This window comes from Periplaneta americana, chromosome 13 (assembly GCF_040183065.1).
Source record: "Periplaneta americana isolate PAMFEO1 chromosome 13, P.americana_PAMFEO1_priV1, whole genome shotgun sequence".
NCBI classification, from domain to species: Eukaryota; Metazoa; Arthropoda; class Insecta; order Blattodea; family Blattidae; genus Periplaneta; species Periplaneta americana.
Genome location: NC_091129.1, coordinates 124492357 through 124504839, shown reverse-complemented (window position 1 = coordinate 124504839; position 12483 = coordinate 124492357). Strand labels below are relative to the sequence as shown.

Sequence of the window (12483 nt, the reverse complement as noted above, 5' to 3'; positions counted from 1 at the left end):
ATCTTGTCTCTCCTTTTCAGTCGTCTGGTCTACTCTCTTTTTATTTCCTGTTCTCTTACCTCTCTTTTCCTTTCCTTCCTACCCATTACCTATGCATCCCCTCCCTTTTCTTCCCTGCACTTCTCTCATCTTCTTTCCACTCCTTTTGTTTGATCTCCTTCCCTATCCTTTTATTTCATCATATCTCCTATCATGCCTCCTCTCCTCCTCATATCTCTTTCCATCTCTCTGATGTCCTGCCTCCTTCTCTATTACGTCCTTTTTATTTTCTTCCCTCAACTCTTCTTTAATAAGAAAGACTGGAGAATGCTGGGTTTGCAGTCAAGGACCTGTCCTTGGGCAGAATACTATGCTTGTATGAACTTTTCTTTTCCCTCCTCTCATGCTCCCTCACCTCTTCCTCCCATGCTCCTCTTCTCTCATGCTTTCTTTTTTCTTCTCATCATGCTCTATCTCTTACCCGCTCATGCTCTCTCTTGTCCTTCCATGCTCTCCCGCCTCCCTCTCATGGTCCTCTCCTTTTCTTATTCTCCTCTCCACTCTTCTTATGTCTTCTTTCCTAACCTTTCATGTCCTCCTTACATTTCATGCTCTTCCTCCTCTCTCTCACGCTATTTCCTCCCACTCGTTCTCTCTCTCTCTCTCCCCTTCCTCTCTTGCTCTCTTTCTTCTTCCCCTCATGCTCTCTATCTCCTTCCTTTCATGCTCTCTCTTTCTATCCCTTCCATGCTCTCCCACGTCCCTCTCATGGTCCCCTCCTTCTCCTTATACTCCCTCTCCGCCTTTTCATGTCTTCTTTTCTACCCTCTCATGTCTTCCTTGCATCTTATGCTCTTCCTCCTTCCTGTCATGCTATCTCCTCCCGCTCGTTCTCTCTCTTTCTCTTTCTCTCTGCTTCCTCTCATGCTCTCTTTCTTCTTCTCTCCCTCATCCTCTCTCTCTTACCCGTCCATGCTCTCCCTCCTCCTCTCCTCCTACCCTTTCATGTCTTCTCTCCTTCCATCTCATGCTCTTCTCCTTTCTCTCAAGCTATCTCTTTCCTCTCCTCCTACTCTCTCCTGTCCTCTTTCCTTCTCACACTCTCACTCCATCTCATGCTGTCTCTCCACTTTTGTCATGTCCTCTCTCTCATGTCTTCTCATCTCTTGTCTCTCTTCTCTTCATACTCTCTTTCCTCCACTCTAACGTTCTTTCTTCCCCACTCTCACGTCCTCTTCTCCCTTCTCATGTCTTATCTCCTCCCTCTTCTTATCCTTCCATGCTCTCTGCCTTCCTCTCATGGTCCTCGCCTTCTCCTTATATTCCCTTTCCGCCCTTATCATGTCTTCTTTCCTACCCTGTCATGTCCTCCTTACATCTCATGCTCTTTCTCCTTCTTTCTCGTGCTCTCTCCATCTCTCTCATGCTCTCTCTTTCCTCTGGATTTGCAAACTGTTCTAAATCTTGACAAGGAGTTCACTGTAGTGATAAATTCACAGCAGGAAATTCTTCTACCATTTCTTTACACTATGGAAAATATATTAAGTTTCTTCTCTCAAAATTTGATTTGAAGAAATTCAGACACTTGATGAAACCAACAAAATGGGCAGCTAAGTTTTAGATATTTTGATTTTGGTCTTTTTGATTTAGGTTAATTTCATTGAGATGTTACTATTGTCTGTTAGGAATGCAAGGTTGAAATTGAGCTCCGGATTCTGCAGCTTTGCTATCACACTTTCGATATCTTTATTTTAATTTCATTGAGGCATTCAATGATGTCCTTTCTCAAGGGAAAAAAATTTTTTGAGGCTATTTCCTTCACTCAACTCGCGAATTTCTGTGTATAGAACCAGGTCACCATACCCAAGATTCAAGTCCTTCCAGGAAAAAAAGAAACTTCCAGAGTTTCAAAGATGGGTTTTGTCTTCTGGTGAAATTCACAATTTCACAACATTGTTCGTCACATCTTCCATTTCCAAATATTTATCAGAAATAATTAATACTGATGTATGTATTAGAGAATCCGTTGTCGAAACTGATAGGCTAATATATATAATATAATATAATATATAATATAATAATAATGATAATGAATCTAATTTACTTTCAACTTAGCTGTAGGCGACAGTGGGTCCCCAGTGAGCATCACTGATCTAGTACTTTCTAGTTGTTGTCGCAGAAAAAGTAACTGCTGTATTTTCTGCGTATATCAAGCCATTGATGTCGCTGTCACAGCAATGGAAGAAAATTCAATCATATGACAGCATTTCTGCAAGGATTTTTTTTTTTTTTTGTGAAAGAGGAATTACATATAAACAGTTCTTATTAAAAGCACACAATTATTCATACACATAGTGATGAACATTTATGATGGCAAATTTTCTCTTGTTAGAACAGTTTTCTCTTGAATTCTGTACTTCGGTATGTGAATGTGGGGTGAAAATGATATATAAAGAGATAGTAAATTCAATAATTGCTGTTAATTTTTTTTTTTTGTCCATGTCTCTTAGTGGACTCTGTTTAATTCAGTTCATATAAAAGAGTTTACAGGAATAGTCCTTCTAGGACTGTCACCTGTTAGGAAGAAGATGATGATGATAAAAGAGTTTATAGAATATACCACTTAGAAATGTTTTGTATATAAAAGCCTTACGAATGTATATGGAAGAGTTGGATAAAAAGTAATGGAAACAGTTGTTTGGGCTAGCAAGGCATAACAGATTATGCTATCCGAAATGCTGGAGAAATCTAATTTTAACACATGATATAAAAGTCTAAAATATTTATCTTATGTGATTAAAAGTGTAAAAGAAATAATTGTAAATTGTGATATTTTTTTTATTTATTTATTTTATTTATTTCATCAATCATTGTTCACGTCATGGCGGATTAGATGTATTCCAGTTCTTAATCCGCCATCACTCTCTATACAAATATAACAAAAAATTAATACATTTGAACTTATAAGTATCCTCTGTTTACAATAATAATACTACTAATAATAAAAATAATAATAATAATGATGATAAAAGTAATAATAATAGTCAACTAATAAGTATACCTCTTTTATTTAAAACTCCTACTCTTTTAAGAATTAATCTATTACTTCATTGACTACTCTTCGTAGTTTCTTATCATGTAACTCCTTAACATTTATAATTCCATCTCCGTTAGAGCTTTGACTTTCTCTTCCCATCTAATTGTAACTCTAAACAGAAATTTTTCTAATTTATGCAGATTGCTTGCGTTTAGGTGACCATTTTTTTTATAAGCTACTATAGTGTTTATTTGTAGAAATTTTTTTATCCACCCAACTGTTTCTCACATCATTCGTTGCCTGACACTTTAACGCAATATGCATTGCGTCTTTAGCTAGTCCACACAAAGGACATTTATTCTTCTCTACGTTCCCTCTCCTATTCTTGAGTCTCCAGATACCTAATCTCCACCATGCCATTCCCATTCTCTCTTCCCTCGAATTTAGTCTAACATATTCTTCCTGTTCCCAAAACTGCTTCACCTCCCTATAGAATTTTAGTGATCCTAGGTCTTTCATATTACTAAAAATGTCTTGTCTTGAAATTTCGTTTGCCCACTCTTTTACTATTCTTCCAATAGTTTTCGTGTTTATAGACCCTAGTTCTCTCCATAGCCAAATTAGACCTAATCTGTTTATTTCACTTTCCAGCATAAATTGTCATATATATGCTCCATCTTTGTTGTGGTAATATATATATATATATATATATATCTTTATACTTCCTTTGTAATCAGCTTCTTTGCCTGAATGAAAATTTAATTTAGAAAGATACGTGGTAGATAACTCTGAAAATGCAAGTGTGTCTTCTAATTTCTGTAATTAATTTTCAGGTATTCCAGTGTGGGTGGGCAGGAAGCTGTATGCACGATATGAACACGCCAATAGACATAAACGCAACCTCGCCATTGCTGGTGGAGTCACCGCATCGGTGAGTGTAATTAAAATATTACATATTTATTTGCATGTTTATTGTTTACAGGTCTTCCTTCATTAAGTTATGTTCGAAATTCCCTTGGCTATGGACAAATGAACTGCTTTGAAACCATTATTATACTGAATATGTCACGTGTTTATGTAGTCTCTTTTTTCTGAGGAAATCAAGACTTTAAGTGGCTTATTTATTTACTTATTATACAGGGCTTTCATTTCAAAAACTTCTCAGTCTAAATAACTAATTATTTAAATTGAATTCAATTTAAACAAGAAACTCATCAATTTAGAAATTAAAAGGGAAGTCATCCCCACCCTCCAGCCACCCCGTCTTTAGAAATTTCAAATGGCACCCCTATATTTTTATACTTAAACTAGTGGCTTGTGCAGCAAATGCTGCTGCAAACTTAAGTTCGTTAGACGTTCAAATAAAAATGTTTCAGATTTATTTTCAATGAAGAATACTTGTCTTTTTGATAGTTATTTGCTTCCATGATAATGAAACATACTCCCTCTGAATGGATTTTTTAGGCCAAATACTTTTTCTTGAACCTATCCAACTTCAGTTTTTGAGTTTCAACGCGAAAGCGCAAGTATCAATGTCAGGACGATAGCAGTAGCTATTTCAGGTCATTGTGGATTGTAGGCAAAAGTTAAAAAAATGTCAGGTTTGCTAAGCTTTCGAACAATAGCATTTTCGTATAGCTGCTGCATGTAGAACTTGAAATGTAGAGCGTAAAATCATTTTATCCTACTAAGAGATCTTGCTGAAATGATCTGGAGACTACAAAATTTTCTAGGCCTCTTATTTTATCAGTAAGTAATACCTTTTTATCTTTCCTTAGGAACTGTAATTTTTGCTCTCTCTCGAGCCAATACTGAAGACAATGACACATATCAATGTCTACATACACTACACCGCCATTAAGTATATGAAAAAGACTCAACCCCACTGGGTTAATAAGTATAAAATAACAATATTATTATCTTACTTAAGTTTTGTAGTTATATATAGCGGTCACTCAGTAAATTATAGAAATGAAGATCTAAATTAAGATATTCTGTACATTTACTTACATAACCTTAAAACATTTCACTTTCATGTCATCAATATAGCATCAATATTATGTACAATTAATGAAAAATAGACGCATCATGATATTAACTATAATAATATTTAATTTCTAATGGTAATAATGTCATCAAACCACCTCAAGTTTCGTAGATTTGAATATCCAATACACAGCTGTACTCAGAAAATTATACGCTGCAGAATCAGTTTTTAATAACAAATTGAATTGAGCTCTAAATATGTCGGCAATCCTGCAGGTCATGGCCTTCGTGTAATAGCCTATTGTTTATTGTAGTGTGTGTTTTGTTCTGAATTCAGTAAAATTAGTTCTCTAAACTGACAACAGATGGATTTTGGAAAATAGGAAAATTATGTAGGAAAATTGACATTTCACTGAAAACTACTATTTTTACGAAAAACTTTGGATGCCAGGCATGAAAATGAGGGGTCACTCATTAAAATCCGTTCAGCTGTTTTCCCGTAATTTCCATTACCAGTTCAAATTATATATATAGATATAGATATGAAAGAGCATTCAATTGTTTATACACCTCATTCATTTATTTCATGTCTTGTTTTATATCGTTGCCTGGCAACCTCGAATGTTGTTACTGTTGATTAGAGCTGAAGCTGCAAATACCATTGAACATTTCTTGTAATAGTTGTGTTCGTGTATTAAATTATTGTAAAATGGTGTATACTCTTCAAGAGAGACCAGAAATCATATTTATTTATGGAGCTGAAAACCATTGTGCTCGTCAGGTTTCCTTCAATGAGAATCGTCCCAACAATATGATTCCCAAAAGTTCCAGTCCACACATTGATCTTCTGAGGAAACTGGGTATTATCTTCTCGAAACACTTGAGAATTTTCAATGTCTTGGCTGAGCTGTTGGTGACTTTGTATATTGTAGAGGAAAAATTTGTTATTTTCAGCACTTTATGTATGGAACCAACCGAAATGTTTGTTACAGCAGCTACTTTTGGAATGAAGGTGGTGAGTTCATTAATGAAATGACCTAGTATTTCAATCTGCTAAGTTTCATCGAGTTTTCTAGGTTGACCATTTACTTTATTGCACACAGAACCAGTTTCTTCAAATTTTCGTATTAGATCTATGACATATCGGTGACTTACATTTTTCTCAGGATGCCTCTCGTTGAAAGCTCTAGCATTTCTACGAGCACAACGGTTTTCAGCTCCATAAATAAATATGATTTCCGTTCTCTCTTGAAGGGTATACACCATTTTACAATAATTCAATACACTAACACAACTATTACTACTTAGTGTAGCTTGCTGTTCGGTGCATAAAAATTATAAAACAATTAAAAATTAATTATACCCATGGTTTCAGTTTTACATTGATCAGCTGTAACGGAGTGAGTCTCTACCTCAGAAAAGGATCTGTGCTTTAAGAATTGTGTATTAACACGAACTGTACACACTAGCTGTCATTTGATTTGTTTCTTAACTTCAAAATTGACCAATAGAATATGAGTATTTTGCAGTAACAAATAGAACTTGTGATACGACATTTTGTTCATGCCTGGGTTTGAATTACACTTGGACCGATTACCTGGTTGAGTTTTTTTCCGGATGTTTTCTCCCCAACTGTAAGGAGAATGTTAGGTAATCTTACAACGAATCCTCTAACTCATGTCTCCTAGGTAATCTTACAACGAATCCTCTAACTCATGTCTCCAATACCATTTCACTTTGCTGTCACCAATTCTACCTCCACTAGATAAGCTCGTAAGTGATACAGCATAGTTAAATAACTGATTTTAAAATCGATTTAAAACAAGAGTGTTGAAGTGCTCTAACTTTGGCTAACCATGATGTGTTCATCTAACAGGAATGCATGTGATTGAAGAATTATTATACTGTAATAATAATAATAATAATAATAATAATAATAATAATAATAATAATAATGTCATTAATATAAGGTTATCAGCTTTTTTCACAATTTCCGGGGACAGATATTAACATCATGAAAAAAACTACTTTTAACATTTCTGCTACTTTTCCATTCACCTCTATTGTTTTTATACAATTTAAAGAATTGAAATACTCATTCTATTTACACATCAAAATCAGGCCTATTACTATTTTTTTTAAACTGCTGGTATTTTTCAGAATACTGAAATTTTAAGCAGATCTTTTCTGGATAACAATTTTGTAGCAAATACCTGATAGGCCATGTTGAGGTTGGTTAAGATAACAAGCATGCCTTAAACAGTTTGTGAACTCATTCTGGATTTTTTAGATGTCTACATCATGTTCTTGAAAAAACGGAGAAGCATTACTTTCAGGAAGACACAGATATAGTCCAACGAGCTTCCAGAATTTTGCATAGGGAATCATTTTCTCAGATAAAAATAAAAAATGTTCATTCAATTTTGAGCAAGGAGCAGCATTTTCTTCATTCCATATTTACATTGCGTCTGAAGTAAATTTCATAAAATAATTTATCTTCATCCAAGTCAAGTCCGTCTACATTTGAAGAAAAATAATTGACTGTCTCTTCAAATTTTTATCTTTCTGAAGGAGATCTTAGCAGTATACATTCCATGGATACCTTGCGCATGAATAACTGAGGAACTGAGATATTTAACAGCATTTTCATAAAATTCACAAGAGACACTGAGATCTGTCTTATATAATAAGAACCACTTCTTCTAAGGATGCCAAAAGTTGCTTAATTAATGATGGAATAATGTTCTGTTCTTTCCAGGAATTCAGTTTTTCTATCCACCTTGATAACAATAAGGAAGACTCGACTACAGTTACGTTCTCCCTTCATTTTTTATTATGGCATCATCAATCAATCTTCTTAATGTATCCAGCTGTTTGCTGACAACATAAAGTCCACTGTAGTTCAGTTGTTGTTTTCACGAGAAATGATGGTATTTTGATCGGTGTTCATTATAGACGCCTGTTGCTAGTAGCCAGAGTTGGGATGTAGTCAATATATACTGCAGGGCTGTGTCTTCTGCAGCCGGTATTGATGGGTACTCACCTTGTCGTGGTGAGAGGGCTTAAACTTGTTGTTTAAGCTAACAAGTAACAAAGAGGTACCCACATAAGCTGCGTTAACACCAACGCAGTCCCACTATATTTTTCACTGCTTCTGATTCATGGAGTCCCTCAATGTAAAATTCTCCGGAGGTAAAATAGTCCCTCAATCGGATCTCCGGATAGGGACTGCACTGAGAGATGCCAAGAATCGTACTAAAGTACTTATTTGGAACACCAAAAGTCACACCGTCCAGTCAATCAGAGCCAAGTTTATTATGGCATCATGAAAAAGCACTAATGTGTTACATTACAAAAAATTCGTCCACAGCAATGCGTAAGGATAATAATATTGACACTGAAAGTCTGTGAATGTCTGAGTGTAAATAATTATTAAATCCGGGACGAATTTTGTCTGGGGACAAAAAGCAAAATTCGGGGACTGTCCTGGAAAATGGGGACGTCTAGTAACCTTACATCAATAACAACGGTAATAATAATAATGATAATAATAATAATAATAATAATAATAATAATAATAATAATGTGTCTAATTGGAGGTACAGAGCATTACGATATAAACATACGAGTATTCCATTATTTATTATTTCTCCCCAAGCATTATCTTCTAATGTTTCATTGCTTTATATCCAAAACTACTAGACATATTTGGCAAAATCTAAGTCATAATGGAATGGTATCATGTCAATTATTATTATTGTTACTGTTATGATGACGATGCAAGAGAAGAGTCAGTCAAAATGCAACCTCCCCTCCCCCCCCACCCCCCACCCCAAGTATTTAACGATGAAGTCATTACTGTTCTAGTTTTGGAATATTAATAATAGACCTACCTGAATGCTTGTTCAAAGCTTGATATGTACTGAGATGTTCCCAGAGGAAACCCTGGAAATAACAATTCTGTGATAACAACGTGCCAATATTCTACGAAAATTACCAGTTGTGCCCTGTAACTAATTGGTAGTTATAAAGCTGCTTTATGTGCTAATTCAAGATTTAATTTAGAGTTTTCATTTTTTTGCAGTATTCTAGAAATACGGGTATGGTAACCTGGCATTTCTTGTCTCATTGTAATCTGTTTGAATGATTTATAGTTTATTTGAAGTTCTTGTTGAGTTTGGAACCTTACTTTTCAGCACATTTGTAACGAAAATAAACGAATTAGATGTTTTTTTCGTGCGTGTACTTTATACATTCTTGACATATTTTAGGGAAATATATCTTCTACTTATATCTGAAAATTTGGTACACATTTACTTAAAAATGTTTATGATTAGTGTATATCTGTTGTTTAGATATTTCTGATCTATTGATTGTTATAGAACTAGTTATATCAATAAAAACAGTCAAAATCAGGCCCTGCGACTAATAACTGGTGCAGCAAAATCAACCCCAATCATGGCAATGCAAGCCTTAACCCAGAACCCTCCAATATATCTCACTCTAGAGGAGCAGGCACTAACACACCATGAAAAAATGCTACGGTTAACAACAACAAAATGGGAAAAAAGACTGTTACAACCAACCAAGTTGAAAACGCAAACAAGTTTCCTGTCCAAAGTCACGGAAATAAAAACAGAATTGAATCTCCCTAAATCTAAAGAAAACATTTTAAGCAGAGAAAACCCTCTAACCTTCGAACCAATTAACATGCAACTAGATTTAGAAGAACCAGTTACAAAATCTGAAACTTCCAAACCTGTACTAAAAGCACTGGCATTAGAAGCTGTGAACAATAGATACCCACCAGAAGAATGGTTACATATCTACACAGATGGGTCTACTATCGATAACAACTCAGGATCAGGAATTACGTGTGCGTTATTCTCATTTTATCAACCAGCAGGATATCATACAACAAATTTTGATGCGGAAATAATGGCTATTCTTATCTCACTCCAACACCTACTATACAGAATAGATAAATTTCAAAATGCTGTCATTCTCTCTGATTCTAAAGCAGCATTATATGCAATAAATTCATATAAAATGATGTCAATCCAAATTAAAGAATGTCACAAAATGATCCAACAACTTCAAAAACTACAGAAAAGAATTCAATTGCAATGGATACCTGCACATTGCGGAATTGCTGGAAATGAAACTACTGACTTTCTTGCCAAAAAAGGATCCAATTTAATTCAGAATACAAATACAAGCCTACCTTTTACATCCATCAAAAGACTAATTAAAAATAAATATAAAATCAAGCAAAACCAAGCACTATGTACCAAAGCCAAAGATAAAAAATGGAGTATTTTAATAAAAAAAAAAAAACAGAAATTATTCCAGAAATCCCACGTAAATCTGCAGTAGCAAAATTCAGACTGCTTACAGAACACGATTATTTGGCCAAACACTTGAATAAAATAGGAATTTACACAAATCCAAATTGCCCTCTATGCAACAAAGAAGAAGAAATGACTGAAGATCATCTCATAACCTGTGAAGTTCTACCTGATGGATCCACCACAGAGAAATATTGGAGAGCAAGAACGCTAATGGCTTCATTGCCAGAGCCCAGCATTAGATAACAACAACAACATAAAAACAGTCACTTGTAATATAGGCATTATTAATTGTTCCGTACGTAACAAAAGTTAAAAAAAGATAGCTAATAATATCAGAGCTACCGATAATGATCTCGAGTAGACCACATTGCCTTAGGACTTTAAAGACATAGCAATTCATTTGGGTGAAGATGTGAAATTGCATTTGAATATTTCTCAGGCGATGAATTGTTATTTGTGGAAAACAAACGAATTTGGTTCATTACATTACGAAGAAAGATTGTCTACACAAATGTACGGTCTGAGGGTAAACGGTAACAAATAATTTTTATCCATTTTACAGGAGTGTAATTTTATTTCCTTTTACTCGGGGTATATGATGTTATCAGCTAATTATTCCCTTTCTCACAGATTTATTTTCAGTAGCTATCTTAATATAACTTTTTGATACACGGGATACAGTGAAAGTGTATAGATAGGGATGTGATGTTATGGTGATTATTTTACCCTGATTTCAGTGATTAAAATGGTTTAATGACTGTGAATATTTCGTAAAAAAAACAAGCAATTTCGCGCATATTTCGCATCCTTAAGAAACTTAAAAATTAGTAAAATGACATTTTTTTTAAATAATTATTGAAACAGTCCCTTTGAAATTCAGTTTCATTTGACTGTGAGGGGGTGACTACACTAAGGCAGTTGTTGCGGGAAGGAGAAATAACCATAGTCTCCTTGCGCTGCTCCCTGGAAGTAGTCTCTCAAACTATGCGTACATCATTGCCAGAATTCACACTATGTAATGCTGAACGATCAAATATATAGAAATGTTTATGTATTTTTAACAACGAAGAAAATTTTCACGATTTTTTTTAAAGAGTCATTTTTCGTGCGATTTCTCCATAAAATCAGATTTTTGTTGAAAATATCGTGATTATGAAGTAATTTCGTGGATTTCTATCAATTTCGCGAAAATTCGCGGATATATTTCACTTAATTTTGGACTTTCATTAAAGGGTTTGCATTTTCCATGCATAAAATTAAGTTTTAACACATTTCGCGTATATTATTAATACCAAAAAATTCACACTCCTATCCATAGATAATTTGTTTGAGTTTGAGGTTCGAAATATACTGAAAAGAAGACAAAAATATATATTCTCTTCATTTTCGTCTTCATGTTTTGACATTAGGGTCCATTATTTGGATCCTTGTTCTTTCTCGAATATCCATATTTTTCCTTCATAAGAATGAACCCAGCTTCTGTTAGTTTATAAATGTACATTAGCGTTGGTGTATTTACACTTTTCCTTTTTTTTTCCCCCAATTTTTCTTTTTCTTTTCCTTCCAGTTTTGTTTGCTTTGTGCTAACTTTTCATTCAAACATAAAAATACACATTTTCTTTGACATGTACATCTTTGTTATCATAATGTTAATACAGCATCTAATCTAATAAATGTATTTCCTGCCTTCACAAATTTATTTTTATCTTTGTCTGAACTAGCGCCCATTCTTATGAAAGTTGTAAATAAAATTTAACATAATGAATTTTAATGAACACACCAAAAAGAATTCCTTTAAGTCGTCCTGCTACTGCTGCTCCTCCTCTGCTTCTTTGTCATCCGTCTGAGGTTTCTTCCTTATTCATCCCTCTTTCCTTTCATCTTCTTAATTACACCTTTTCAGTCTTCCGAAGTACAAAGCTTTGATGCTATTGGTGCGGCACACTAGGTTAATTGACATACATACATTCTGTGGATTTATACTTAGATAGATTACTGTAAGTCCTTAAATTTAATACCATGGTTGAAACATCGTCACAAACGTAAATGTAAGTGGATGAGTATTCATATACTGATTATAGAAAAATAAATTAGAAAATATTTTCTAGTGACAAGTATAAATATTTTTAT

General features: G+C 34.3%; 1 protein-coding gene across 4 annotated transcripts in view; it reads left to right on the top strand.

The window, feature by feature from the left end:
• The window catches only part of LOC138712369 (E3 ubiquitin-protein ligase RNF19B-like), a 365180-nt gene that overhangs the window by 245033 nt on the left and 107664 nt on the right, over positions 1-12483 (top strand). For all 4 annotated transcript variants that reach the window (XM_069844041.1, XM_069844040.1, XM_069844042.1 and 1 more), the window contains one exon: positions 3850-3947. In XM_069844041.1, the coding sequence (XP_069700142.1) occupies positions 3850-3947 (98 nt within the window). The remainder of the gene's footprint in view (positions 1-3849; positions 3948-12483) is intronic.